The sequence below is a fragment of the Oryctolagus cuniculus genome, chromosome 2 (genome assembly GCF_051225735.1).
Source record: "Oryctolagus cuniculus isolate XC-2025 breed Fujian yellow rabbit chromosome 2, ASM5122573v1, whole genome shotgun sequence".
NCBI lineage: Eukaryota > Metazoa > Chordata > Mammalia > Lagomorpha > Leporidae > Oryctolagus > Oryctolagus cuniculus.
This window is the reverse complement of record NC_142868.1, coordinates 103,612,545-103,629,232: the sequence shown is the minus strand read 5'-3', so window position 1 is coordinate 103,629,232 and position 16,688 is coordinate 103,612,545. Positions and strand designations below refer to the sequence as shown.

Below are 16,688 nucleotides of genomic sequence, written 5' to 3'. Positions count from 1 at the left end.
TACCCTTCTCCTTCCTTCTAACTTTTTTTTTTAGTTTCAGTGATAACATATATTCAATTTATGTTATAGTAAAAAAGGCTTAATGCTTCACTAAATAAGTTTAACAAGTAAAGAGCAAAATGAATTTAGTGGGAATATATACAACAGCTATAAACAATCGTGAAAGGTATAAATAACTCACAGTTTCTTTTTGTCAATTAGCCATTCATAATTTTTTTTCAATGTGATAGAAGCAATGGCCATGTAACATGTAAATTTCCTGTGTGGTTGCAAGATATTGCCTTTTTTTTTCACACGCGTCTTTGTTTCTCCTCCTATTTAAATTTCCTGTGTGGTTGCAAGATATTGCCTTTTTTTTTCACACGCGTCTTTGTTTCTCCTCCTATTTCTGTAAGAATCAACCTGAAGGCCAGAGTAGCCCAAACATTTGCTTCTCTCCCTTCTCCTTGGTATCGTGAAAGGTGGCTTTCTCTCATCTTCAGTCTTAAGCTTATGCTGCATCTCCCTAGAGGTCCTCCCCATGACCCATCAGTTTCTATTTAATGATGGGACCACATCCAAATCTATCTTACCTGTTTTTATCCTGCTTTATTTTTATTAGACCATCATTTTCCTGCTTCACTCTAATTTAGCTTTCTTCAAGGACAAAGTCTGCGCTAATCTCTCATATCCTTGGTGGCCAGCACAGTGCCAGCCATGTAATAAGCATTCAGTAAATGGTTGCTTGCATAATTAATCATAAAAGCTATCATCACATAGAGATCCCACTTCATGTTACACTTCTTGTGGAGGGTGTGGGGGACTCATTTTTCACTAAATTGAGTTACAACTCTTTTTTTTATTATAAACACTTTTATTTAGTAAATATAATTTTCCAAAGTACAGTTTATGGATTACAATGGCTTCCCCCCCCCATAACTTCCCTCCCACCCTCACCCCTCCCATCTCCTGCTCCCTCTCCCATTCCAATCACATCAAGATTCATTTTCAATTATCTTTATATACAGAAGATCGATTTAGTATATATTAAGTAAAGATTTCATCAGTTTGCACCACACAGAACATAAAGTGTAAAATACTGTTTGAGTACTAGTTATAGCGTTAATTCACATTGGACAACACATTAAGGACAGAGATCCCACATGAGGAGTAAGTACACGGTGACTCCTGCTGTTGACTTAACAATTTGACACTCTTGTTTATGGTGTTAGAAATCTCCCTAGGCTCTAGTCATGAGTTTCCAAGGCTATGGAAGCCTCTTGAGTTCGCTGACTTTGATCTTATTTAGACAAGGTCATAGTCAAAGTGGAAGTTCTCTCCTCCCTTCAGAGAAAGGTACCTCCTTCTTTGATGGCCCATTCTTTCTACTGGGATCTCACTCGCAGAGATCTTTCATTTAGTTTTTTTTTTCCAGAGTTTCTTGGCTTTCCATGCCTAAAATACTCTCATGGGGTCTTCAGCCAGATCTGAAGGCCTTAAGGGCTGATTCTGAGGCCAGAGTGCTGTTTAGGACATCTGCCATTCTATGAGTCTGCTGTGTATCCCACTTCCCATGTTGGATCGTTCTCTCCCTTTTTTATTCTATCAGTTAGTATTTGCAGACACTAGTCTTGTTTATGTGATCCCTTTGACTCTTAGACCTATCAGTGTGATCAATTGTGAACAAAAATTGATCACTTGGACTAGTGAGATGGCATTGGTACATGCAACCTTGATGGGATTGTATTGGAATCCCCTGGCACATTTCTAACTCCACCATTTGAGGGAAGTCCGATTGAGCATGTCCCAAATTGTAACTGAAAAGAGTTACAACTCTTTATATGTGACACAAGATGTGCCTGCATTTAGTAAAGTTGTACACAAGGACATGAACATGTTGAAGCATGTATTGCTGAAAATTACAAACTCTCGTCTCAAATCTTCAGTAATATTTGCATTTTACTTGAGTTCTGTTAAAGGCCTAGATTTCAGCCTCTAGTAATCACTATTTTGTGTCAGATTGAGTTTTTCTTAGCTTTCCCAAGTGAGAGAGAACATGTCTTATTTGTCTTTCTGTATCTGGTTAATTTCAATTAACACGATATCCTCCAATTCCATTCATTGTGCTACAAATGACAGGATTTCATTATTTTTTGGCTAATATTCTATTGTGTATATATACCATATTCTTTTTATTCACTCATCTGATGATGGATGCCTTGGTTCATTCCATATCTTAGCTATTGAGAATGCTGCTGCAATAATGTTCATTATTGGTGGAGCAGGTATCTCTTTGATATAGTGATTCCATCTCTTTTGGACATTTTTATTTCTGGCTTTCAAAAAAAATTTCCATAGTGGCTATATTAATTTATATTCCTACCAATGTATATAAGACTTCTCCTGTATCCACATTGTAACTAGCATTTCTGAATTTCCATTAGAATAGCCATTCTAACAAGGGTGTGGTGGTTCTCAGTGTGGTGTGGTTTTGTTTGCATTTCCCTCCTGACTAGTGAAACTGAACATTTTTTTCATATATCTGTTGACCATCTATATTTCTTCTTTTGAGAACTGTTTATTCAGGTCTTTTTCCCATTTCTTAACTGGGTTTGTAAACTGTTACCGAAGTTTTTTTTTTTTTTTTTTTTTTAGTTCTGATATATATTATCTTTTTTTTTTTTTTTTTTTTTTTTTTTTTTTTTTTTTTTTTTGACAGGCAGAGTGGACAGTGAGAGAGAGAGACAGAGAGAGAAAGGTCTTCCTTTGCCGCTGGTTCACCCTCCAATGGCCGCCGCTGCAGCCGGCGCACCGCGCTGATCCTGGCAGGAGCCAGGAGCCAGGTGCTTTTCCTGGTCTCCCATGGGGTGCAGGGCCCAAGCACCTGGGCCATCCTCCACTGCACTCCCTGGCCACAGCAGAGAGCTGGCCTGGAAGAGGGGCAACCGGGACAGAATCCGGCGCCCCAACCGGGACTAGAACCCGGTGTGCCGGCGCCGCAAGGTGGAGGATTAGCCTATTGAGCCACGGCGCCGGCTTTAGTTCTGATATATATTATCAATATAGATCCTATGTATCCTTTGTCAGAGAAATATTTTCTACCATTCAGTCAGATGTCTTCTCTCTATCTCCCTCATTGTCAGAAACTTCTCAGCCGATATAATACTATCTGTTTACTTTTGCTTTGTTGCCTGCAGCTTTGGGGAGTTATCCAAAAAATTATTCCCTACACTACTCTTTTGAAACGTTTCCTTTATGTTTTATTCCAGAAATTTCATAGTTTCAGGTCTTACATTTATGTCTTTGACCCATCTTGCATTGATATTTGTATATGGTGAGAGATGGAGGCATAACTTCATTCTTTTCCATATGCATATACGGTTTTGCAAGCACGATTTGTTGGAAAGATTTTTTTTTCCTAATTTATGTTCTTTATACCCATGTCAAAGTTCAGTTGGCTGTATCTACATGGACTATTTCTAGGTTGTCTAGAAATACATTGTTGCATTGATATATGTGTTCATTATTATGCCAGTACCATGTTGTTTTGATTATTTTGCCTTTATAACATGATTTGAAATGAAATATTGTGATGCCTGCAACTTTTAATATTTTTTTCAGGATTGCTGTGGCTATTCTGGGGTTTTGGTGGTTCTATGTGAAGTTAATGATTTTTTTTCTAATTCTGTGAGAATGTTATTGGTAGTTTTATAGGGATGACGTTGAATCTGTAGATTCCTTAGATAGTGTGAATATTTTAACAAAATTAAATTATTCAATCAATGAACAAAGAATTTTTTTGTGTCCTGGATAATTTCCTTCATCATTATTTTATAATTTTCATTGTAGAGATTTTTTACCTTTTTATTAAATTTATTCCTAAATATTTAATCTTTCTAGCTATTGAGAATGGGATTTCTTTTTAGCAAAATCATTATTGGTCTGTAAAAATACTATATTTTAAAGTCAATTTTGTATTTCTGAATTGGATTATCAATTGAGGGTTTAGATTTTTCCATGTACAAATCATATCATCTACAAACATGGATGGATGGATGTTTTGACTGCATCATTTCCAATTTTTGTGACTTTTTTAATTTCTTTCTCCTCCCTACTTGCTTTAGCTAATTTTTGTTTTACTATTGCTAATATTTGTCTTGTTACATATCTGAGAGGAAATGCTTTCAGATTTTCCCACTTAGTATGATACTGGCTGTGGGTTTGTTTTACATAGCCTTTATAATGTTGATGTATGCTCTTTTTATACCTAATTTTAGAAAGTTATTTATCATGCTGAATCTTATTTTCTTATTCACATTTATTTATTTTTAAAATTTTTCCCCAGTAGTACTAATCCCATCTTATGTGATAAAGTGATCATATTAAGTGTGAAATTGATCATATACATAGAATTAAAAGTCAAAGGGATCACATAAATAAGACCAAGTGTCTGGTAATAACAAAAGATAGAATTACAAAGGAGAGAAAGTTTCAACATGGGAAGTAGTCCACACAGCAGACTCATAGAATGACAAACGACCTAAACATCACTCTGACTTCAGAATCAGTCCCTAAGGAATTCAGAACTGGCTGAAAATCCCATGAGAACATTTCAGGCATGGAAAGCCAAGATATAGTGGCAAAAACTGTTCTGCATGAAAGCTCTCTATGAATGAGATCCCAATGGAAAGAAGGGGCCATCAAAGGATCTACTTTTCTCTGAAGGGAGGAGATAACTTCCACTTTGTATATGGCCCTATATAAATACCGACAGAGTTTGTGGATTCAAAAGGCTTCCATAGCCTTGGCAGCTCATGTGGTCACTGACGTCAAAAAAAAGAATGTTAATTGTTAAATCAACAGCAGGAGTCACTGTTCACTTACTCCCCATGTTGGACCTCTGTCCTTAATGTGGTGTACTATAAGAATTAAGGGTAAAACTTGTCTTCAAACTGTGCTTTAGACTTTGTGTGTCTGTGTGGGTGCAAACTGTTGAAATCTTTATTTAGTATAAAGCTGATCTGTATATAAAGTCAATTGAAAAGGAATCTTAATGGAAAATGGAATAAGAGAGGGAGTAGGAGGTGGGATGGGAGGGCGGGAATGGGAGGAAGAACCACTATATTCTTAAAAGCTGTACATATGGCTGGCGCCGTGGCTCACTAGGCTAATCCTCTGCCTTGCGGCGCCGGCACACCGGGTTCTAGTCCCGGTCGGGGCGCCGGATTCTGTCCCGGTTGCCTCTCTTCCAGGCCAGCTCTCTGCTGTGGCCAGGGAGTGCAGTGGAGGATGGCCCAAGTGCTTGGGCCCTGCACCCCATGGGAGACCAGGAGGAAGCACCTGGCTCCTGCCATCGGATCAGCGTGGTACGCCGGCCGCAGCGCGCCAGCCGCGGCGGCCATTGGAGGGTGAACCAACGGCAAAGGAAGACTTTTCTCTCTGTCTCTCTCTCTCTCACTGTCCACTCTGCCTGTCAAAAAAAAAAAAAAAAGCTGTACATATGAAATTAGTATTCATTTGGGGTCGGCGCCATGGCTCACTTGGTGCTGTGGCTCTGCCTGTGACGCCGGCATCCCATATGGGCGCCGGGTTCTAGTCCCGCTTGCTCCTCTTCCAGTCCAGCTCTTTGCTGTGGCCTGGGAGGTCAGTGGAGGATGGCCCAAGTGCTTGGGCTCCTGCACCCACATGGGAGACCAGGAAGAATCACCTGGCTCCTGGCTTCGGATTGGTGCAGCGCCGGCCGTGGCGGCCATTTGGGGAGTGAACCAATTCTCTCTGTCTCTCTCTCTCTCACACTTTCTATAACTGTACCTGTCAGATAAAAAAATTTGTATGCATTAAATAAAAGCCTTCTAAAAATTTTTTCTCTAGAAACCTTTTATTTAAGGCATACGGACTTCATGCATTTCATAACTACTACTTTTGGAACATAGTGATTCTTCCCACTCTACCCACCCTTGCACAAGCACTCCCAAGCTTCTTCCTCATCTCTCTCCTATTCCCATTCTTATTTTTTTACTAAGATGTATTTTCAATTAACTTTATACACATAAGAATAACCATATACTAAGTAAAAGTGTTTAAAATAATAGTGTGAAAAAAACCTGTTCCTCAACAATTGAGACAAGGGTTGTTAAAAGTTATTGCAACTCAAAGTGTCAATTTCCCTTCTATAAATCATCTTTTAGGTACTCTATTATTTACCAGAGATCAAGTAGAACATACAATATTTGCTTTTTTGGGACTGGGTTTCTTCACGGAGTATAATGTTTTCCAGTTGCATGCATTTTGTTGCAAACGACAGGATTTCATTTTTTATTGCCATGTAGTATCTCATGGTGTATATATCCCATAATTTTTTCCAGTCTTCAGTTGAAAGACATTTGGGTTGATTCCATATATTAGTTATTATGAACTGAGCTGCAATAAACATGGGGGTACAGATAACTCTTTCTTCTGCTGATTTCATTTACTTGGGTATATTCTCAGGATTGGGATGGTTGGGTCATATGGTATTTCCATACTTCTGAGGTATTTCCATACTTCTTCCACAGTGGTTGCATGAGTTTACATTCCCACCAACAATGGATTAAAGTTTTTTTTTTTTTTCCCCACATCCCTGCCTGCATTTGTTAGTTGATTTCTGTATGGAAGCCATTCTTATGGGCATGAGGTGAAACCTCATTGTGGTTTTGGTTGACATTTACCTGATGTCTAGTGATTCTGGAAATTTTTTCACTGGTATGTTGGCCATTTGGATTTCCTCTTTTGAAAAATGCCTATTTAAGTACTTTGCCCATTTCTTAATTGGATTGTTTGCTTTGTTGTTGTTGAGTTTCTGGAGCTCTTTTTATATTATGGAGATCAATCCTTTATCAGTTGCATAGTTTGCAAATAATTCCTCCCATTCTTTCAGTTGCTTCTTCACTTTGCTGAGTGTTTCTTTTGCAGTGCAAAAGCTTTTCGGCTTATGTAATCTCATTAGTTAATTTTGGCTTTGCTTGCCTGTACCTCTGGGGTCTTTTCCAAGAACTCTTTGCTTATGCCAATGTCTTACAGGGTTTCCCCAATGTTTTCTCATAGTTGGTGATACTGGGCCACAGATTTAAGTTTTTGATCCAGTTTGAGTGGATTTTTGAGTAAGGTGTAACATAAGGGTCTTGTTTCATACTTCTGCATGCAGAGATCCAGTTATCCCTGCACTATTTGTTGAAGAGAATATCCTTGCTCCAGGGATTGGTTTTAGTTCCTTTGTCAAAGATAAATTGGCTGTAGATGCATGGGTTGATTTCTGGAAATTTTATTATTTTCTGTTGATCTATCCATCTGTTTCTATACCAGTACCAGGCTGTTTTCATTACAAATGCCCTGCAGTATGTCTTGAAATCTGGTATTGTGATGCCTCCAGCTTTGTTTTTGTTGTATAAGATTAGGTTATCTATTCTCCTGGAACAGGGTCTCCTGTGTTTCCACATGAATTTCAGCATCATTTTTTCTACATCTCAGAAGAACGTCTTTGGTATTTTGATCAGTATCACACTGGATCTGTAAATTGCTTTGTGCAATATGGACATTTTGATGATACTGATTCTTCTAATCCATGAACATGAAAGATTCTTCTACCTTTTGGTATCTTCTATTTCTTTCTGTAATGTATTGTAATTCTCATTGTAGAGATCTTTGACATGCTTGATTCAATTTACTCCAAGGTATTTGATTTTTTGCACCTATTGTGAGTGGGATTGATCTTAAAAGTTCTTTCTCAGTTGTGGCATTGTCTGCATATACATATACTCTTTATGAGTTTCAATAGTAGCTTAGTGGAGTATTTTGAATCCCCTATAGAATCCTGTTATGTGCAAATAGGGTTAGTTTGACTTCTTCCTTCCTAATTTGTATTCCTTTAATTTGTTTTTCTTGCCCAATGTCTCTGGATAAAACTTTCAGGACTATACTAAATAGCAATGGTGACAGTGTGTATTCTTGTCTGGTTCTGCATCTCAGTAGGAATGCTTCCAAGTTTTCCCCATTCAATAGGATGCTGACTGTGGGTTTGTCATAAATTGCCTTGATTCTGTTGAGGAATGTTTTACCTATACCCAATTTACTTAAAAGTTGACATTATGAAAGGATTTTGTATTTTATTAAATGCTTTCTCTGCATTAATTGAGATTATCATATGGTTTTTGTTCCTCAATTTGTTAACATTATGTATCACATTTATTGATTTGTGAATGTTGAACCATCCCTGCATACCAACGATAAATCCCACTTGATCCAGGTCAATAATATTTCTGATGTGTGTTCGATTTTTCTGTCTATGTTCATCAGGGAAATTGATCTGTAGTTCTCTTTCTCCATTATATATTTTTCAAGTTTAGTATTTAGGTTCCATAGAAGGAGTTTGGGAGGATTCCCTCCCTTTCAATTGTTTTGAATAATTTGAAAAGAATTGGAACTCCTATGTTCCAATTGTTCCTATGTTCCTATGTTGAATCATTTGATAGTATCCCATAAATCTCCAACACCATTTTTTAGCATTCGAATTTCTTTTTTTTCCCTACTGTAAAATTTCCAGTGATTTATCTTCTAGGTCAGATATTTTTTCTTATGCCCCACTGAGTCTGTTTTTAAAGCTTTACACCACATTTTTTGATGTATTGAATTCTTCATTTTCAATATTTCACTTTGGTTTCTCTTTAAAATCTCTATTTCATGGGAAAAATTTTCATCCATGTTATGTATGCATTGCTTTAAATCACGGATTTGTTTCTGATTACTTCTAGGTAATCCCACAATCAATTTTTTGAATTGTTTCTGGCATTTCTTCAATCTCGTCATCTTCACATTCTAGTAATAGTGTTGTTGTGTTCCTTTGAGGCATTGCATTGTCTTCCTTATTCTGTGTCTTGAGTTTCTGTGTTTATTTTGGGGCACTTGTGGAGATACTTTTTTTTTTTTTCTTTTTCCCCGTGATGGCTTTTATGGCTTTTAGCTTTTTATGCCTCTGTAGCTTAATGGAATTTCTGCTCTTTCAGTGAATACTCAGAGGTGTGTGCTGGATGTGGCCCGGGAGCTCTGCTCAGTGCACATTGTGAGGGGACTGTCCAAGGTGACGCCCAAGTTGGGCATGGTAAATCTATTGTTTGTTTTATCAGAGGGGAGGATTTTATCAGCTTTGTTTATGTAGTCTTAGGCTCATCTCCTCTCCTCCAAGGAGACCAGTACCCAGGCACTAGCCCCAGTGGGTTTAATATTCATCTGTGCTGCCACAAGAACTACACAAAGGATTTGTGCAGTCCTTTGTGTGAGCATAGATCCTGCAGCAATGACTCACCAGGCAATCAGGGAGTGTGTGTGGAGCCACCCAGAGACTGCTCAGAGATCCAGCCACACCCTGCACCCTTTCACACAGCCACAGTGCTTTTACAGTCCATCTCAGTGCATAGTCATGAGCATTCAGTTCCCTCTCAATTCTCCCAGCCACACTCAGGTATCTCCTCTTAGCTGGTTGTTGGGCATGCAGGCACAAGCTGAGGCAGCTGTTACGTATGTCCAAAATGGTGTCTGCCCTCTCTCAGCTAGTTACAGGTTGCAAGTTACTCCAGGGATTATAATATCAACATCAGCAGTCCCAATCCTGCAAGGCATAGTTGGAACTTTCCTCAGTTCCCCTGTGGCATGCAAAGGTGACACTGGGATTTTGCATGGGGCTCCCAGCACTGTGCTCCAGGAAGTGCTGACTAAATGTCCGCAGGTTGTGTAGTAAGAAGCCCAGGGGACCCCCCTCCCCCCCGTATCACACAGAATGAGTGAAGCTCCAGAGTGTATGCCCAGAATTCCTGCAGTTGCAGAGTGCAGAGGTTTGTTCTCTAGCCTGGAAAGTGCCCTTCTGGCTCTGGTGGCTTATGGTAGAAGTGAAACTGCTTGCTGTCCCCTGACTCAGAATAGATAATGACTCCACCGGAACAAACTGTGTTTTATGCTGTGTTAGGGCATGGGGTAGGAGGGAGGCAAACGCTTCTGTTTTCAGAGCCACTTAGTTACTCAGACCCCCTACTCGACTCCCTAAAATCAGTGGAGACTGTGAAATTCTGCAGTTAGACCTGCTGGTGCTAAGAGCTGTGGCATCTTCCTACCTTATCCCAGCACTAAGGCATTTCCCAGCGAGGAGCCAGTTGCATAGACACAGGGGTGGCTGGCAGCAGCAGCTGGTCATGGTGTTGCATCTGTTCTCTCTCTTTGCTTCCCCCATAGTTTCTGTTTTGTTCTATCACTTCTCCACTGAAAATTTCTTTCAGTAAGTCCTCCAGGAATGTGGTTCTTCATTTTAATGGCATATTTCTGTGGCTAAGGTCAGTGCAGCATTTCCCTACTCAACATCTCAGATTCCCCTTCAACAGTTATCTTTTAAAAAATTTAAAAAAACTTGATTGTATAAAACACCAAACTTAAAATTATTTTGTATGGATTTAACATGAAATATATTCTTATTTCTTTACCTCTTGTCATACAAAAGCAATAACGCATAATTAAGTACATATGACAGCTGGATGACAAATGATAGCTTTGTGAGTATAAGGCTGAATGTGATCCAGCCTGCCATACAGGCGTAATTCAACATCTCCCTGAAATCTGACCAAGAACTGTCCTCTGAAACCAAACCATACTTTCCAGAAACGCTGTGGCTTTTGTATGCATCTCAGTGTTGACCAGAGTGACAAAGCCACTCGAGAACTGTGCCATTTGCTTACGGAATGATTTTTTCCCTGTCATTCAAGTCACAAAATATGTGCAAAGTATAATTTCTTTAAAGTCAAATTGTTCCTATTTAGTTTGAAAACTAAAGTTTTGATAAGAATATCAAGATGCAATAAACTCTCCTCAAATATCGTATATTAAAATATCATGCAATATAATAGAAGTATAATTTTTAACCTTTTGCAATAAACTAAAATATAATCATACCATATATTTCTAAACAATTAATGAACATTTATAACTTTAAATGAACTATTTTTTGCAATTTCCATTTCAAAGATGAAATACAAAGATAGTTCATCCCAAATATCTCAGATCCAGTTTATCTTACTATTAACATTTGGATTTAGTATAGTAGATATCTTCAATTGATACACTGATATTGGTACATTATCATTATTAGCTAAAGTCAATACCTGCTTGGATTTGCTGGTTGTTTTTTTTGTTTTTTTTTTTTTTGACAGGTAGAGTTATAGACAGTGAGAGAGAGAGAGACAGAGAAAGGTCTTCCTCCTGTTAGTTCACTCCCCAAATGGCCACTACCGCCGGCACAGTGCCGATCTGAAGCCAGGAGCCAGGTGCTTCTTCCTGGTCTCCCACGCGGGTGCAGGGCCCAAGCACTTGGGTCACCCTAAGTACCCTCTCGAGCCACAGCAGAGAGCTGGACTGGAAGAGGAGCAAGCGGGACTAGAACCCGGCACCCATGTGGGATGCCGGCGCCGCAGGCGGAGGATTAACCAAGTGAGCCACGGTGCTGGCCCCTGGATTTCCTAGTTTTAATTTCTTCTTTTTGTTCCAGGAATTACAGGTTCCCCATGTCACTTTATAATCATATCTCCTTAACTCCTCTTGACTATGAGAGTCTCTCAGTCCTGTCTTGTTTTATATTGCCATGACAGTTTTGATGACTTTGCACTAGGTATTTTATAAAAAGGTTCCCCGTTGGAATTTGTCTGATTTTGTGTTTATCATGATTAGACTGGAGTTATAGGTTTTGGGGAAAATAATTCAGAAATAAAGTGCCATTTTCATTACATTATATCAAGGGAACATATTATCATCATGAGCTATCAATAATGATGTTAATTTTGATTACCTAACTGTGGCAGTATTTGTTAGGTTTATCGATTATAAAATATGCTTCCTCACCTCTGTATTATATTCTTTGGAAAGAAGGCACTAAGTTCAATAAATGCCTGGAGAGTGAGAAGTCATATTTTATTTATAGATTCTTTAGATTCTCCTCTATCTGAAATCCTTCTGTGTGGGAAATTTGCCTTTTTCTTCCATTTATTTACTTATCCAATCATTTATTTACATCATTGTGGACTTGTGTATATTTATTTCCTACTTGGGTTATAATCAAACACCATTTATTTGCTTTCTCAAATTATTCCACACTTGACGACTGTGAGTTCTTTTAGGGCATGTGATAGTCAAACTGTGATGCAACCTTCACCATGACTATTCTAACTGCTTGCTCAATTATTCTTTAAGATTCAGTTAGGCACTTAGGAAGATACGTTACTTTTAGGAATGCATCAAATATTCTGGTTGCCTGAAAAACTTCATCTGACAAGAAATAAGGGAGAATATAGTGATTTTTAAGAAACCAATGAAAAAGAAAGAAAAAAATGCAAACCTTTTAAAGCAAATTTATAAATGGCTTCACATGCTTTAGCCAAAATTTCTTCTTCTGGAGAGTTAAGCATCAACACCACAGTTGCTGCATTTTTGCTTTCTATCGTTAATGGATCAAACTGAAATGAAGAAAGAAAAGTATCAGATTCACATATGAGCTTATCAATGGTGTCTTAAAACTCAGAGAATAATATTGAGAAAAGTGATGTAATTGTGCAATAAATGTACTGTAAAGTTTCTTCCTGAAAAATATAAGTGATAGGAAAAACAATTGGTAGTCCCATAATTTCTGGAGTATTATTTGAAGAGTAAAATGTTTTGGATTCCAAAAAAAAAAAATCCAGTTTTTCAAGTTAGCCATGTGGAATCAAACAAAACACTCAAAAGCTCCTGGAATGTCATTTTCTTTTTTCTATACAATGGGAACACTAATACACAGATCATATGTATAAAGCACTTAGCACATTGGCACAGAACAGGTGCTGATAAATTATATATGGTCTTATAATCCTTAGTCAATACTCACGAATCCTTGAGTACCTGTATGTACACCATGTTTTGATGCTCTGACAATCTCAATAATCAACGCTTTCTTTCTAACCCATAGACTTTCTGGGAAGGCTGGATTTATGTTTGTGTAGTGATGAAAATGCAATAGAAAAAGCATGTAACAAAAAGTAAAATAGGATAACGTCTTGAATAGGGGAAATTATAATATAACAAAAAGTATAGGAGTCTAAGGAAACTGGTGTCTTGCTATGAAACCTGGAAAATTCATGTGTAACTAAAATGAACAATAAAAAACACATAAGGCTTTCTGTGGCTAGGGCAAAAACAAACTATTATACTATATGTTTTCTGCCTTTCAAATAAAATGAAAATAGATAAGAATTCAAACAAATTCTTGAAAAAAATGAAAGTGAATACACAAGATAACAAAATCTTTTGGATAGAGTAAAAATAGTACTAACAGGGAAGTTATAGCAATAAATGACTACATCCAAAAAAGGAAAGATTTCAGATAAACAACTTAATTATGCAGCTCAAGGAACTAAAAGAGCATGAACAAACCAAACCCAAAATTGGTAGGGAAAAAAAAAAGATCAGAGAAGAAATGAATGAAATAGAGATGAAAAAAATACAAAAGATGAATGAAACAAAGTTCTGTTTTTGAAAATATAAGATAAACAAATCTTTAGCTAGACTAAAGGGAAAAAGAGAAAAAAACAAATGAAATCAGAGATGAAAAAATATTATAAACAATAACACAGAAATGGATAGCATTATTATGATTATTATTATTATATATTATATATATATTATTATATACTAACAAAATGGAAGTCCTAGAAGAAATGGATATGTTTATGGACACAAATAACCTAGAAAACATGAGCATGCCATTAACAAATGAGATTCAATTAGTAACAAAAACTCTCCCAGCTAAGAAAATCCATGGGCCACATTGCTTCATTGTTCATTTCTTTGCCAAACTTTTAAAGATCTAATTCCAATTCTTCTCAAATTATCCTACAGAACATTGAAATGAAAGGAAACTTTCCAAATTCATTGTATGAGATTAGCATTACCCTGATACTAAAACCAGACAAAGATACAATAAAAAAATTATAATCTCTTTTCTTAATGAATATATATGCAAAAATTTTCAAAGAAATACTAGCATACTAACACCAGCACTTAAAAATATATATATTTAAAATATATATTATATATATACATATATATCTGTATATATGTATAAAAACATACTGGGGCTTGTGCTGTGGTGCAGCAGGTTAAGCTGCCATCTGTAATGATGGCTTCTCATATGAGTGCAGTTCAAGTCCCCTATGCTCTGCTTATGATTCAGTTCCCTGCTAAAGTGCCTGGGAAAAAACAGAAGATGGTCCAAGTGCTTGGGCCCTTGCCACCCAAATGAGAGACCTGGATGAAGTTTCAGGTTACTGTCTTTGGCCTGGTCCAGCCTCAGCCGTTGTGGCCATTTGAGGAATGGACCTGCAGATGCATGATCTCTCTGTGTCTACTTCTTTCTGTAGCTATGCCTTTCAAATAAATAAATAAATAAATCCTGCAAACATCATACCATGTTCAAGTAGAATTTATCCCAGCACTGTGAACATACTTCAGCACACATATAATGTTAAGCATAACATATTATGTCAATAGAATGAAAGACAAAAAAAACTTATGATCAGCTCAATAGATATGGAAAAGGCATTGGGTAGAATTTAATATCCCTTTGTGACAAAAAACCCTCAAAGGTTAAATATAGAGGAAAAGTATCTCGACACATTAAGAGCTATACATGACAAACCTACAGCCCAAGTTGGGAAACACTGGAGTTACTTCCTCTTTGATCAGGACTATGAAAGAAGGAGGCAAAATTACCCCATTTGCAGAAAACATGGTTTTATATTATGTATAAAGAAATCTAAGGGCATCACGAGTAATCTGTTAGGATTGATAAAGTAATTCAGTAGGTCACAGTGCATAAAATTAATATACAAACACTGATAGCTTTTGAATACACCAAAAAATGAAATTGCTGAGAAGTAAATGAAGAAAGCAATCTCATTCACAATAGCTACAAAAATAACTAAGAATAAATTTAATAAGGAAATGAAGATCTATAAAATAAAACTTACAAAACATCAATTAAAGAAATTCAAGATGACATGAAAAAGGGAAGGCATTCCATGTTCATGGATTATGAGAATATTGTTAAACCATCCACAATACCTAAAAAAAACTACAGATTAAATGCACCTCCTCTCAAAATAGCAATCACATTCTTTATAGAATTATAGAATATGACAAAAATCCATATGGATGGAACCATACAATACTTCAAATAGCCATAGTGAATCCTGAACAAGAAGCATGCTAAAGGTATTGCAATACATGACTTTGAAACATATTACACAATATAGTAAGCAAAACAGCATGGTACTAGCATAAAAACAGACACGTGTTCCAATGGCACAGAATAAACAATATCAATAAAAATCTATGTATTTACAACCAACTGATTTTTAACAAACAACATAGGTATATGCTTTGGAGAAAGGAAAATTCCTTCAATAATAGTGCTGGAAAGCTGAACATCCATATGAAGAAAAAAACCACATCTCTATCTCCCAAAATATATAAAAATCACTCAAAATGGATCAAAGACATAAATGTATGACCAGGGATTTTGAAATTACCTGAAGAAAATATAGGAAAAATACTTCATAACATTGGCCTGAGCAGGGATTTTTTTTTTATGTAACCCCCAAAATCCCAGGCAACAAAAATAAAATTTGAGAAATACATCAAACTAAAAACTTCTGAGCAAAAAAGAAAACATTCAACATAGTGAAGAGATAGCCTACAAAATGCAAAAAAAAAAAAATACCAGCAAGGTATTCATTCAAATTTGATCACTTTCAGAATATATAAGGAATTCAATCAACTGCAAAGAAAAAAAAATCATCCAATTAAAATACATCATATGTTAATGGAGGCCAGCTCTGAAACATAGCAGATAAGGCCCACCACCTTTGATGTCAGCATCCCATATGGGCACAAGTTCATGTCTTGGCTGCTCCACTTCCAGTCTAACTCCCTTTTAATGCACCTGGGAAAATAGCAGAGGATGGCCTAAGTCCTTGGGTCCCTGCACCCACACAGGACACCTGCAAGAAGCCTGGGCTCCTGGCTTTGGTCCTGCCCAGTCCTGGGCTTTTGTGGCCATTTGGGGATGGAAGATCTCTTTCTCTCTCTCTTTCTGTGTCATTCCCTCTCTCTGTGTAGCTCTGACTTTCTAATAAATAAATACATCTTTTTGAAAAATAACAAATGTTCTTCAAAAAGTGGCCATACAAATGGCCAGAAGTATATGAAACAAAATTCAGTATTATTAATCATTAAATACTGATCAAACCACAATAAACCACTTCACCACTGTTACAATGGTTATTATCAAAAGACAATACTTGAAAAATGCAGATAATTATACAGACACAGGGTGACTGTCATACACTCTTGGTGAGATGCTGATATAACACAGCTTGAAAGTTTATCAAAGAACAAAAAAAGAGCTATCATATAATCCATCAGTCTCACTATTGGGTATATATACAAATGTATACAAAGGAGATAAAATCAATATGTTGAAGAGACATCTGCACTAAAATGTTTATGGCCACACTCTTCATAACAGTCAAGATATATAATCAAGCTAGGTGTCCATACACAGATAAAGGGACAAAGAAAAACGTATATATCCAAAGTGAAATATTTAT

At 36.9% G+C, this 16,688-nt stretch overlaps 1 protein-coding gene across 4 annotated transcripts in view; it reads right to left on the bottom strand.

Moving 5' to 3' along the window:
• ARMC3 (armadillo repeat containing 3) overlaps nt 1-16,688 on the bottom strand; it is a 96,856-nt gene that overhangs the window by 65,122 nt on the left and 15,046 nt on the right. For all 4 annotated transcript variants that reach the window (XM_051834347.3, XM_051834369.3, XM_051834379.3 and 1 more), the window contains one exon: nt 12,383-12,500. In XM_051834347.3, coding sequence (XP_051690307.3) covers nt 12,383-12,500 — 118 coding nt within the window. The remainder of the gene's footprint in view (nt 1-12,382; nt 12,501-16,688) is intronic.